Raw genomic sequence first — 10,318 nt, 5'->3', positions numbered from 1 at the left:
ATTTTTAGTCTACTGATGAATAGCCGCGCAACCTGTTGTCCGATGGGCCTTGTTATTTTTAAAGCAGAGCCAAAATTTTAAGCGGAGTTTTGTTTATACCGTATATGATATTTAAATACGTTCTCATTTCTTTCTCTGCAGGTTGAATAAAAGCTGAAGCTTTTGTTCGTACTTATTATTTATTCACTTAACATGTAAAATGAAAATAATAAAAATGTTTGTTATACTTTCGAAATTTAGTCATCGATACGTTGGACATACTATATTATAATTTTAATTATCACGTCAAATTAACTTTTTGTAAAAATTCAATAGAGAAAGAGAGTTGTAACAAAACTGTTTTTCGTATCTGGCGATACGCACAGGAGACCTTTCAATAAATGATAAATTTAATAATTGCGAACGTAATGTGACTAATATTCTGATGATTACATTTAATAGGATATTTTTTTTTTAACAATGATTTAAATGATTACGCGAATGCCCACAAATTCGATTCAAAAGAAATTAACACAACGTACATCTATTTACATTTATATGAGATTGCGAGAATACTAGAATTGAAAATTGATCATCGGAAATCTATTCACTCGTCAGTGCTGAAGAATCAACTTTTTATGTATCATTATGACAAATATTATTTTTGATATTATAGGTCATATTAAAATTGACTGTTATTATTATTACACGAATTAGAAAAAAAGTTATTATATTTTTATACGAAACGCATTTGATTCCATAAAATCGATTCTCAGCTTACATCTACGTGTATCGCAGTTTACTATAACAAAAATTTAACTCATGATAAAATGTGTGGTTTTTGCCTGAAGCAAAACGAAAGAAAAATGGAACATGATTCAAGAATGTGTTCATTTTAAACCTATTCCAATGGAAGGAAATTTTCACTTGTAAGATGGAAGTAGGTAATATATACAAATCGCGTGGAATTATAAATACATACCCATAATAACTGCATACTATGGGATAATTAGGTGATGTATGTACAATACGACTGTGGAAAGTGTAAGAACTAGGTCATTGATTGCATCTAGGAATTTGCATTCACAGAAGTTGAAACATCAAAATACCCGGACAAACTAACGCTGGATACTCAGTTCCGTTATTTCCGTGATTCTGTAGAAAAAGGGTCCTCATTCGAAAAAATTATACAAAAACGAATACTTGTGTATTTTGTGCTAGCTACGGGGAAAGAATAACAAAAGAAAAATGAAGTTCGTTCATTCGTTCGTTCTTTACAAAGTAGAACCGAGCTTATTGGATAGAATGTAGTCTACGGAAGTTCGATAAGTGCATGATCCAAAATATTACACAATTGAAATACCTTGAATGCTCCGCTTGGCAGAAATTATCCAATGCGCAGAAGACTGCTTGGTTAACTCAGGAAAAAATAACAGAATAGAAGTTTTCACAGTGATTTTCTCCTGGACCTGTGCAAGCGTATCTATACAGCCGCTAAATTATTCAAGTTTGTAAACACCGTCCGAATGACTTTTCCCCGACAAATTCGTATTCTATAGACTAAAATCCACAAGTATACGCATTTTGAAAAGTTTTTGAGTTGGTATCCCGTTATTGTAGGATTACTGTTTTTTTTTTCAAGTCACTTGTAATTGCTAATATTAGTACTGTAGTGGTTTGACTTGCAAAAATAAATCTTACTCGTAGAACAGTCTTATAAAAGTTGTGAGACTTATATGAATGATGTAAACTGTAATCATACAAACTCTGACCATTACCCACAAACATTGAACTTAATATAAGCTAATTGCTTATGAGAATCTATTAAACAAATACTCATCAAAGCGTCAGACGATAGATTCTCAATAGTTTACTATTTTGTAGTCTGTAATTTGATGCAGGTAAGAATTTGTCAGAGGGAAGATTCTGTACCTAAGTAGAAATTTACTGACGAAATTTATGTCATTTTTGCAGATCTTCTTCGCCTAGATTTTGTTGTCTCTAATTGTGTCAATGACGAGATACCCATTTTTTCGAGAATTTTATCTCCAAAGCCAGCTAGTAAGGTAAAAATTCATTGCCGCAATCAGCTGTTAAAACAAAAGCTTCTAATTACCATCAGATTGATATATTTACTTACATTGTCGATTCAATAAAGCAGCTTTTGATCTAGTTATCCGAAGAGAAGAGGATGTAGATTTCTCATTTGACGAGCTGATCACTGATTTTGCTAAACGAGTTTGAAGTTGGATCGCAACTGCCTCCATGGCTGGTGTCATCCATTTTGGCTTTAGATCATGGCTGAAAAATGAAAGTTTACTTTGAATTTTGGGTCTGCAACACCATCGGCTAGCTGAAGATTCCTTAACTATATACATACTCCAAAGTTTTGCATAGGTTTCTCGACTTGATTGATCCTGACTGCCTTTCTTTAATTCGTTGCAGTACCTGGAGCATCGCATAGGTTGGTAGAGCTGGCGGAGGTGGAGAAGGAGGTGGAGTCAATGGAGGAGATAGTGGTGTTATAACCGGTTGTGATCTTGCCATTTTGTCGGGATGCCTAGCTAGGACTTCTTCCCAGCTAAATTCTGTTCTATGGTTCGTTGGGTGATTTTTTCTGGTGATCCGCATCTATGAAAAATATTCAGTCATGATTCTAGTCAATCTGGGTTTTGAAAATCATTAGTACGTACTTCACAATTAACCGGTACACAGGGTTTTCTCCCCGAATTCCGCACGCACAGTCGCTTAATGGGTTTTCCATATGATTTATTCTCGTTGGGGGGTCGTTTATGCGATTTTTTCATTGAGATGTCATTTTGCCACACACTTCTTGAGAACAGTGATCGCAAATAATTATAATCAGGTCTCGTTTCGAAGCCGAGTTTCGCTACATACTCCATGTATTCCGTCAGATTTACTGTTGAGAGAATGTAGAATCATGAAGCTAGCATTCCAATGGTTTTTTTTATGCACTTTGGGGATACTAAAAACATCAATTTACCTGGTGGAGTTTGTTGGAAAAGGAAACATTCACGCATAAACCTCGGCACGTCGGAAAACATAAGTTCTTTCTGACTGTGAACTGCCTGGGGGCTAGTCGTGACAGACATTCCTCCACTTTCTTTTTCCCATGGTAGCCGACCACATAACCATTGTATCAAATTATAGCCTAGTGTTTCCAGATCACCTCTTCTTGAGTGCGCTATAACCAAAATACGAGAACCAAAGTATGCAAAATAATCTCGAATCTGACAAAACTGCCACATAATTCAATTAATGTTCTTACTTCCGTGATGGGCATCCCTTGAGGTAAACTCCAAAGTTCCTTCATGTGCCCTGCGTTCGTCATGTGCAAAAGGTTTGTGGGTGCCAGCTCTTGTTCTAAATCGAAAAGCCAAACCATAATCGACGAGATATGCTTCAGGGTCTTGCTCAAGGAAATTCTTTGTATCGAGGCTCAACAAAATATTGGAACCTTTGACATCGGCATGGGCATATCCTTTGCTATGTATGTACTCCAGAGCATCGATCTGCAAGCACAAACTGTTATGGAAGACCCAAAATAATGCATTGATCACACTTACCATTTGGACTGCAAGGGAGTAGACCAGTCTCTCTGGAAGTTTCCGTCCACGGGATAGAAACAGCTTGTTGACGTCTACCCCATACCGTGGTAGAACTAGAAATCTATACCTCTGCCCTTTGTATGTGTGAGAGCCTGCACCCTGATAAGGGGGTACGCCAACTCTTCCTACCCTCTGCTGCTTACACCAGTCTTCAACTGTGGTCAATATTAGGATTGGTGTCACTGATGACAATCTTTTAAAGCAAGTGAATGATGATACATACTCATATGCCACTGTGCAGCTCTGATGTAAAAATTCATCTCGACGAATAAGGGGCCGTTGTTATGTGGTTCAATTTTAATTACATAACTTGCATCATGTCCAACGCTTCGGTTGATCAAATTAGAAGCTGGATAAATTGATAATGGCTTTCTGATGAGTTTTGAAAAATTAGCAGTTATTTTCAATTTCAGGATGTTGCACCGCACCACCTTACCAAGATAAATATCTCCAAATCCACCATGCCCTATAGCTCCACCTAGCCTCCATTGATGCTGCATAATATCGGTTAATATTTCACCTGGAGGAAAACGGGTTGGTAAACGGCAACCAAACGCTGCAGCCCTGCGAACAGGTACCTCCTCTTCACGTTGCGGTGCCATTGTTGACTTTTGATCATTCGCCTTAGCTACAAAATCATAGAAATAAGAGAAGTTTCAATATATTGTATATACTTAATATATTGTGAATCTCGATAGATGATGCCAAATAGAATAGAGCAAATAGAGAAAAAAAAGTTTTTCTAACAAATGTTCAATAGAGCTAGGGTATTATAAAGCTTTTTTGGTACATAATAACTGTGAATACGTGTTTATCGGAGTTGTCAAACGTCATTGAGTAACCGCCGCGTGTTATTGAACAAATAATAGGTGATAATACGCGACCAGTTGATTAAAGTCGATAAATAAACTATTAGAGAAGGAAGTAACCGTGTCAAACACCTGAATGTTTGTCAGTTCTCGGTGCTTCCGTGAACATACAACAATAATGAGTGAATAATGATCTAATTGGGAAATATTTCAACGAAGAGAAAGGTTGGCGATTTGACGCATGGAATTTCTATGCAAAAATACTCTGCTTTTATCGATTTAATGTAAGGATATAGGCACTGAACCACTTTGGCAGTGTTTTCGTTCGTCAAAAAAGCTACTCAAGTTGTCATCGAGGCAATGTTAGGTGAAAAATGCCTGACATAAAAGCAGCGAACAATAAATACGTTACACCCAGAGCGTTTAAATTTGCGCTGATTAATCAATGTAATAAAAACCGTCTTCCTCTTATTTCGAATGTACATTACCTGAAAACACCAACACACATTCACAACTGGGAGCTATTTATGAAGCACTTTCCAATAAACATAGTATTTACTACAACATTAATTTATACAGAGTTTTGATCTGCCAAAAGTTAAGTTCTTGATGTACGTTTTTACGCCATCTTATGTATGAATCGGTGTCTGCCGATCGAGGGTTCATAAATAAAATTAATCGAATCCAACGAACTCGGTACGTTCGACATCCGCAACTAGTTGGCGCTTTCGAACGAAAATTACAGGATCCTTTTTCTTTAGCCATAGACTCTATGTACTGTTTGTGGCTGTTTGTAGATTGATTAATTAAAAGAATACAAGTTTAATAACGATGGCAGACGTTCTGGATATTGATAATGCTGAGGAATTTGAAGTAGATGATGAAGGAGACCGTGAGTAAAAAATCCTCTTCGGCGCAAGAGATTGGTTATTTTTCAGAAAAAATTCGAAAACTGATATCCTATTCTAACCTTAAGACCCAAATGATTAGAGACTGCATTTGGTGACATTAACTGTTCTGTTCTGTTTCATTCGTAGAAGGTATCGCGAGACTCAAGGAGAAGGCGAAAAAACGCAAGGGTAGAGGGCACGGCGCAGAACTTGTCTCAACGAGAGATGATGTTGGTCACTATGAATCCATGAACGTTGTTGAAGACGAGGATGACCAACCAGGACCACAAAGATGTATAACACTGGTTCAATATCTTTTTATGTGGGTTTACCTTAGTTTAAGTAATCACATGATGATCACCATAATTCATTGATTGTTCCAGCTGTTGAGGGCTGGATACTTTTCATAAATTCCGTGCATGAAGAAGCTCAGGAAGATGACATACAGGATAAATTTTCTGAGTTTGGTCAGATCAAAAATTTGCACTTGAATCTTGATCGACGAACAGGTTTTCTTAAGGGATATGCTCTGGTTGAGTATGAGACATTCAAAGAGGCTCAAGCTGCCAAAGATGCTTTGAATGGTGCTGAAATTTTGGGCCAGGCAATTTCAGTTGACTGGTGTTTTGTCAAGGGTCCTAAAAAGTAAGAGATTTATTGTTTTCCGCTACCTTTGTTTCGTACTAGATTTCACTTTAATATACCTAAAAAAGAGCCCAACAATTGTCATCCACTGTTGTGATATGCAAATCTGTCTCATTTTCAGAATCAAGAAGAGAAGTCACAGAAGGCGATAAACAAAATCTATGTGGAGAGGCAATTCTTCCCCGAATATTGTTACTTGACATTCTGTTCCCATGTCTTGTGTTAACTACAGCATAAAGTGGAAAAATAGGACTAAATAATTTTCTATCTGAGAAAATACTGAATAAATTCAAGATAACTCATGATTGACGATTCATTATTGTTCCCAGTTAATTCTTTCCCACAAAAATTGCCTTACAATAGTAAAATTGATTGTCACCAACCAAAGCAAAGAAATATCGCAAAGCAATCCAAATAGAGAACTTATAGGGCATACATGGGTTTATTATGCACTTAGTACTAATACATTTGAAATGAAGCATCAAGTGATCATTGAGAATGTGCAAATTATAAACTCCGTTGAAAATATATCCAGCCTTAATACGAATGATAATATTTTTCAGTACCTGCATGTTAACAATTGATGAAGCTCTAGGTTTGATAGGCGACGATCTGAAATTCTTCACGTCATTTATTTATAAAAAAAAATTTGAATCCACATAGGCACACGAAAAATATCTAAGAATAGTAGTTAAGGTTTGCCTTCTTTTTGGCCTGTACTTCCATAATAGCTTCCATTAGATCTTCATGAGTAACAGCAGTTGCGTTACGTCTCAAAGCGATCATTCCCTGGAATCAAATAAATAGCCAGTCAAAAATGTTTGGTTAAAAATAGAGCATTGCGTATATAATTATGTACAAGAACTGGTGAACAATTACCGCTTCTACGCATACAGCCTTGCATTGTGCTCCATTGAAGTCATCTGTAGATCTAGATAATTCTTCGAAATTTACATCAGGAGACATGTTCATTTTACGGGAGTGTATTTGCATAATACGAGCTCTTGCTTCTTCATTTGGGTGAGGAAATTCGATCTTTCTATCCAAACGTCCTGACCTAAGCAGTGCAGGATCCAATATGTCTACTCTGTTAGTTGCCGCTATTACTTTGATATCCGCATTAGAGCTGAACCCATCTAGCTGGTTAAGCAACTCCAACATCGTTCTCTGTACCTCTCTATCTCCGGCCTTTTCTGAATCAAATCTCTTTGTACCAATAGCGTCCAACTCATCGATGAATATGATAGCTGGGGCTTTTTCTTTTGCCAAAGAGAACGCATCTCGGACAAGTTTGGCTCCATCACCAATAAACATTTGAACCAATTGGGGCCCAGCTAATTTGAGAAAAGTTGATTTAGTCTGTGCTGCACAGGCTCTTGCTAGTAAAGTCTTCCCTGTGCCAGGAGGTCCATACAGAAGTACACCTTTAGGTGGTTGGATTCCAAGATTTTCAAACTTCTCTTTATGTGTCATGGGCAAAACAACAGCTTCAATTAATTCCTGAATCTGTTTATCTAGACCTCCGATATCGGAATATTGTTCCGTGGGCCGTTCATCTACTTCCATTGCTTTAACCCTAGCATCATATTCAGCTGGTAAAGTTTCCAGAATCAGATAACTATCTTTGTTGACGCCTACCAAATCTCCTGGTTTTAGTGATTCAGCGTCAACAAGTCCTATCACAGGTAAAAAGTATGTTTGACGAGTTGAAGTTTTGATTACAGCACATTTTCCTTTTCGCTGTGCATCCAAATCCACCACTGCTCCATCTTCCTCTCCCATGTCTTGAGGATCAACATCCAAAAGTTCAATAACATTTGACACAAGATAGGGCAATGTTTTGTTCACCTTGATCTTTTCAGTGTTCTCTTTTATTTTTTCATTTTGCGCCTGCAGCTCATGGGAGATACGCATCACGTCGCTCTTCATTATTTTGATCTCGTTATCCAACAAACGAGAACGAGACACTATCTCATCTGTTGACATACGCAGAACGTCTTCTCCCAAAGTTTCCTGTCATTAGAAATAAGCAAAATTGATTCAATTTTGTTTCACGGCTAACGGTCTAGGGATTAGCAACATCTGCTTAGAGCATCATCTTCAACGCCATTCATTATATGGTGATCCAATATCAGTAAGACAAGGGAAATGGTTGTGATAGACAAAGGATACTGGACTGCAGATGCGGATTAGGGACGTTCGGTCGCTTATTGCGATATTCGATAGTCCTGTCGTTGAGAATACTTTGGGAATTGTCATGTCATCCGGATCTACATAACCCTCTAAACTATATGACGATTAGAGAATTCACAAACCTCTCCATCTTCCCAAATAGATTTATCCTCCAAAGTGGCCATTTATAATCGTATTAGTATTACTGGTTTCAAATACTTTTCCACACGGCAAAATTGCTCCGGAGTTCACTATTTTATCTGTAATAATCGTACGTGAATCAGACGGTAGACACGGGGAAGAGATCTCTCCAGTTACACTGTTTAATTTTGGTTGCTGCTCGCCGATTCGAGTGCGCCAGATGGCAGCAAATCTCAACATCAAACACCGTCAGATCTCAAATTATCCGTAAAATTGTTTTTCCCTCAAATGGTGAAGATAGATAGAAAATTTGGAAGAAATTAATTGAATTTCTTCGCTGCAATAAATGGAATACTGGTGTATAAAATGGTACAAACATTTCAACAAGTTAATGTAGCAGAAACCTAGCAGAAATCAAACAATATCTTAACCTGTTCTTTACCTTTATGTTTTTACAGTCGAAGTTAATGAAAGACGTTGTTTTACCGGCAACAATCCCGAAACTGCTTATCGAAAAACATGGAAATTATCTCGCTTCGTACGGTAACAACAAAGACGACTACGTAAGTACTGGACAATTGAGGTTGAAGCAGTCACTCAATGAATACGAATTACATTCCTGGAATTGCCGTTTTGACAGGAGTTCTGTATGACAGAGTACCTCAGGATGTCTGGTATGTTCTGGGGACTCACAGCAATGGATTTAATGGGTCAGTTGGATCGTATGGACAAAAGTGCAGTACTTGATTTTATAGGAAAATGCCAGCACGACTGTGGTGGAATCAGTGCTAGTATTGATCATGATCCACATTTACTATACACCCTAAGTGCTGTACAAATTCTCTGCATGTATGATGCTCTAGATGTCGTTAATGCGGAAAAGATTGTTGAATATGTACAGAAAAGACAGCAGCCTGACGGAAGTTTTACCGGAGATGTTTGGGGTGAACTTGACAATAGATTTTCATTCTGTGCCGTTGCAACTCTGTCATTGCTGGTAATTGTGTATAATTGTTTAGCGTGACATAATCAATAGTAGCTGTATTACTCATTTTATGTTATATTGTTCTCAGGGCAGATTGGACGCGATAGATGTTGACAAAGCTGTCGAATACATCTTGAGTTGCATGAATTTTGATGGTGGATTTGGCTCAAAACCAGGCTCAGAGAGTCATGCTGGTTTAATATATTGCTGTGTTGCGTTTTTGTCGATAACAGGTATGTGTTCCATGTTCTTAAGTATCCAAGCCTCAGAATGTCAATAAAGCATGTCTTATTTGATCAGTCCCTAATCGTTCTTCTTTAAGGGCATCTCCATGAAGTGGATGCGGATCAGCTGGGCTGGTGGCTCTGTGAGAGACAACTTCCTTCTGGTGGTCTCAATGGTAGACCTGAAAAATTACCAGATGTGTGCTATTCTTGGTGGGTTTTATCTTCTCTCACAATTTTGGGCCGTCTTCATTGGATAGACAAAAATGAACTGGTAAGATATTTCCAACTACTATTTTTCAGTTGGTTCAGATTTCTTGTCTCTCTCCTGATTGATTATTATATCATTTATTCGCTTTTTCGTTGCTTAGATCAATTTTATCCTGGCCTGTCAGGATGTGGAAACTGGGGGATTCAGTGACCGGCCTGGTGACGTGGTAGATCCTTTCCACACACTATTTGGTCTCACTGCAGTTTCGCTTTTAGACGCTGATTCTTCTCTCAAATCTGTTAACCCGACTTACTGCATGCCTCAGTACGTCATAGATCGCCTTGGACTCAAGCCAGCGCGGATGGATGGATCGTGAAAAGAGTCACTTTAAGTTCAAAACAACATAAATCAACGGAGTTCTACATTCTCACATGCACCCAACTGTAATTCCAATGCTGTAAATATCAATAAAAACAGAGCTCACGGAAATGCGATTTGATTTTCTCAAAAACTAGTACACTGGATGACCTCCCATAATTTTTTTTTATGTTATCAAGTTTACCTCTTCGTTCTATCATTCGAGAGCCGCGTAAATCCCTTCCAGTAATCTCTTACGATGATAGGAAAATGTTG

General features: G+C 37.7%; 4 protein-coding genes across 7 annotated transcripts; 2 read left to right on the top strand and 2 right to left on the bottom strand.

The window, feature by feature from the left end:
* Positions 1-695: 695 nt before the first annotated feature.
* Positions 696-5,941, bottom strand: LOC105683141 (serine/threonine-protein kinase VRK1-like). Of its 3 annotated transcripts, none has more exons than XM_012395516.3 (10): positions 5,640-5,941; positions 4,045-4,236; positions 3,832-3,957; positions 3,567-3,763; positions 3,269-3,512; positions 2,984-3,184; positions 2,673-2,899; positions 2,360-2,610; positions 2,120-2,280; positions 696-2,037 (listed from the first exon to the last, which is right to left on the bottom strand). In XM_012395516.3, exons 2-10 carry the CDS (start codon positions 4,208-4,210, stop codon positions 1,937-1,939), a joined length of 1,674 nt encoding a protein of 557 aa, XP_012250939.2. In that variant the 5' UTR covers positions 4,211-4,236; positions 5,640-5,941; the 3' UTR covers positions 696-1,936. The 3 variants fall into 3 exon arrangements, with proteins under 3 accessions (XP_012250939.2, XP_012250938.2, XP_012250940.2); XM_012395515.3 differs by lacking the exon at positions 5,640-5,941 and adding an exon at positions 4,906-5,055; XM_012395517.3 differs by lacking the exon at positions 5,640-5,941 and having other exon boundaries at positions 3,832-3,980; positions 4,045-4,183.
* Positions 5,149-6,257, top strand: LOC105683146 (RNA-binding protein 8A). The gene is made up of 4 exons (XM_012395525.3): positions 5,149-5,309; positions 5,455-5,601; positions 5,691-5,952; positions 6,074-6,257. Exons 1-4 carry the CDS (start codon positions 5,249-5,251, stop codon positions 6,102-6,104), a joined length of 501 nt encoding a protein of 166 aa, XP_012250948.1. The 5' UTR covers positions 5,149-5,248; the 3' UTR covers positions 6,105-6,257.
* A 118-nt stretch (positions 6,258-6,375) lies between these two features.
* On the bottom strand, positions 6,376-8,456 carry LOC105683144 (26S proteasome regulatory subunit 6A-B). Its single transcript, XM_012395520.3, has 3 exons — positions 8,268-8,456; positions 6,832-7,965; positions 6,376-6,741 (listed from the first exon to the last, which is right to left on the bottom strand). Exons 1-3 carry the CDS (start codon positions 8,307-8,309, stop codon positions 6,631-6,633), a joined length of 1,287 nt encoding a protein of 428 aa, XP_012250943.1. The 5' UTR covers positions 8,310-8,456; the 3' UTR covers positions 6,376-6,630.
* Positions 8,457-8,473: 17 nt separating this feature from the next.
* Positions 8,474-10,174, top strand: LOC105683145 (geranylgeranyl transferase type-2 subunit beta). Of its 2 annotated transcripts, XM_012395524.3 has the most exons (7): positions 8,474-8,634; positions 8,724-8,828; positions 8,906-8,939; positions 9,021-9,262; positions 9,339-9,483; positions 9,573-9,748; positions 9,846-10,174. In XM_012395524.3, exons 1-7 carry the CDS (start codon positions 8,632-8,634, stop codon positions 10,059-10,061), a joined length of 921 nt encoding a protein of 306 aa, XP_012250947.1. In that variant the 5' UTR covers positions 8,474-8,631; the 3' UTR covers positions 10,062-10,174. The 2 variants fall into 2 exon arrangements, with proteins under 2 accessions (XP_012250947.1, XP_012250944.1); XM_012395521.3 differs by having other exon boundaries at positions 8,475-8,634; positions 8,906-9,262.
* Positions 10,175-10,318: the final 144 nt, after the last annotated feature.

Source organism: Athalia rosae, chromosome 6 (assembly GCF_917208135.1).
Source record: "Athalia rosae chromosome 6, iyAthRosa1.1, whole genome shotgun sequence".
In the NCBI taxonomy this organism is placed as follows: domain Eukaryota; kingdom Metazoa; phylum Arthropoda; class Insecta; order Hymenoptera; family Athaliidae; genus Athalia; species Athalia rosae.
The sequence above is the reverse complement of the archived record's forward strand: the minus strand, read 5'-3'. Positions and strand labels throughout refer to the sequence as shown.

Coding starts and splice junctions, on each gene's coding strand:
- LOC105683141 (XM_012395516.3), bottom strand. CDS start 4,210: ATGGCACCGCAACGTGAAGAGGAGGTACCTGTTCGCAGGGCTGCAGCG. Junction 3,764..3,831: donor AGCTGCACAGTGGCATATGA/GTATGTATCATC, acceptor TATTGACCACAG/TTGAAGACTGGTGTAAGCAG. Junction 2,900..2,983: donor TTTCCAACAAACTCCACCAG/GTAAATTGATGT, acceptor TTCTCTCAACAG/TAAATCTGACGGAATACATG.
- LOC105683146 (XM_012395525.3), top strand. CDS start 5,249: ATGGCAGACGTTCTGGATATTGATAATGCTGAGGAATTTGAAGTAGAT. Junction 5,310..5,454: donor AGTAGATGATGAAGGAGACC/GTGAGTAAAAAA, acceptor TTTCATTCGTAG/AAGGTATCGCGAGACTCAAG. Junction 5,953..6,073: donor TTTGTCAAGGGTCCTAAAAA/GTAAGAGATTTA, acceptor TCTCATTTTCAG/AATCAAGAAGAGAAGTCACA.
- LOC105683144 (XM_012395520.3), bottom strand. CDS start 8,309: ATGGCCACTTTGGAGGATAAATCTATTTGGGAAGATGGAGAG. Junction 7,966..8,267: donor CTATTTGGGAAGATGGAGAG/GTTTGTGAATTC, acceptor TTCTAATGACAG/GAAACTTTGGGAGAAGACGT. Junction 6,742..6,831: donor AGGCTGTATGCGTAGAAGCG/GTAATTGTTCAC, acceptor ATTTGATTCCAG/GGAATGATCGCTTTGAGACG.
- LOC105683145 (XM_012395521.3), top strand. Junction 9,484..9,572: donor TGCGTTTTTGTCGATAACAG/GTATGTGTTCCA, acceptor TTCTTCTTTAAG/GGCATCTCCATGAAGTGGAT. Junction 9,749..9,845: donor GGATAGACAAAAATGAACTG/GTAAGATATTTC, acceptor TTCGTTGCTTAG/ATCAATTTTATCCTGGCCTG.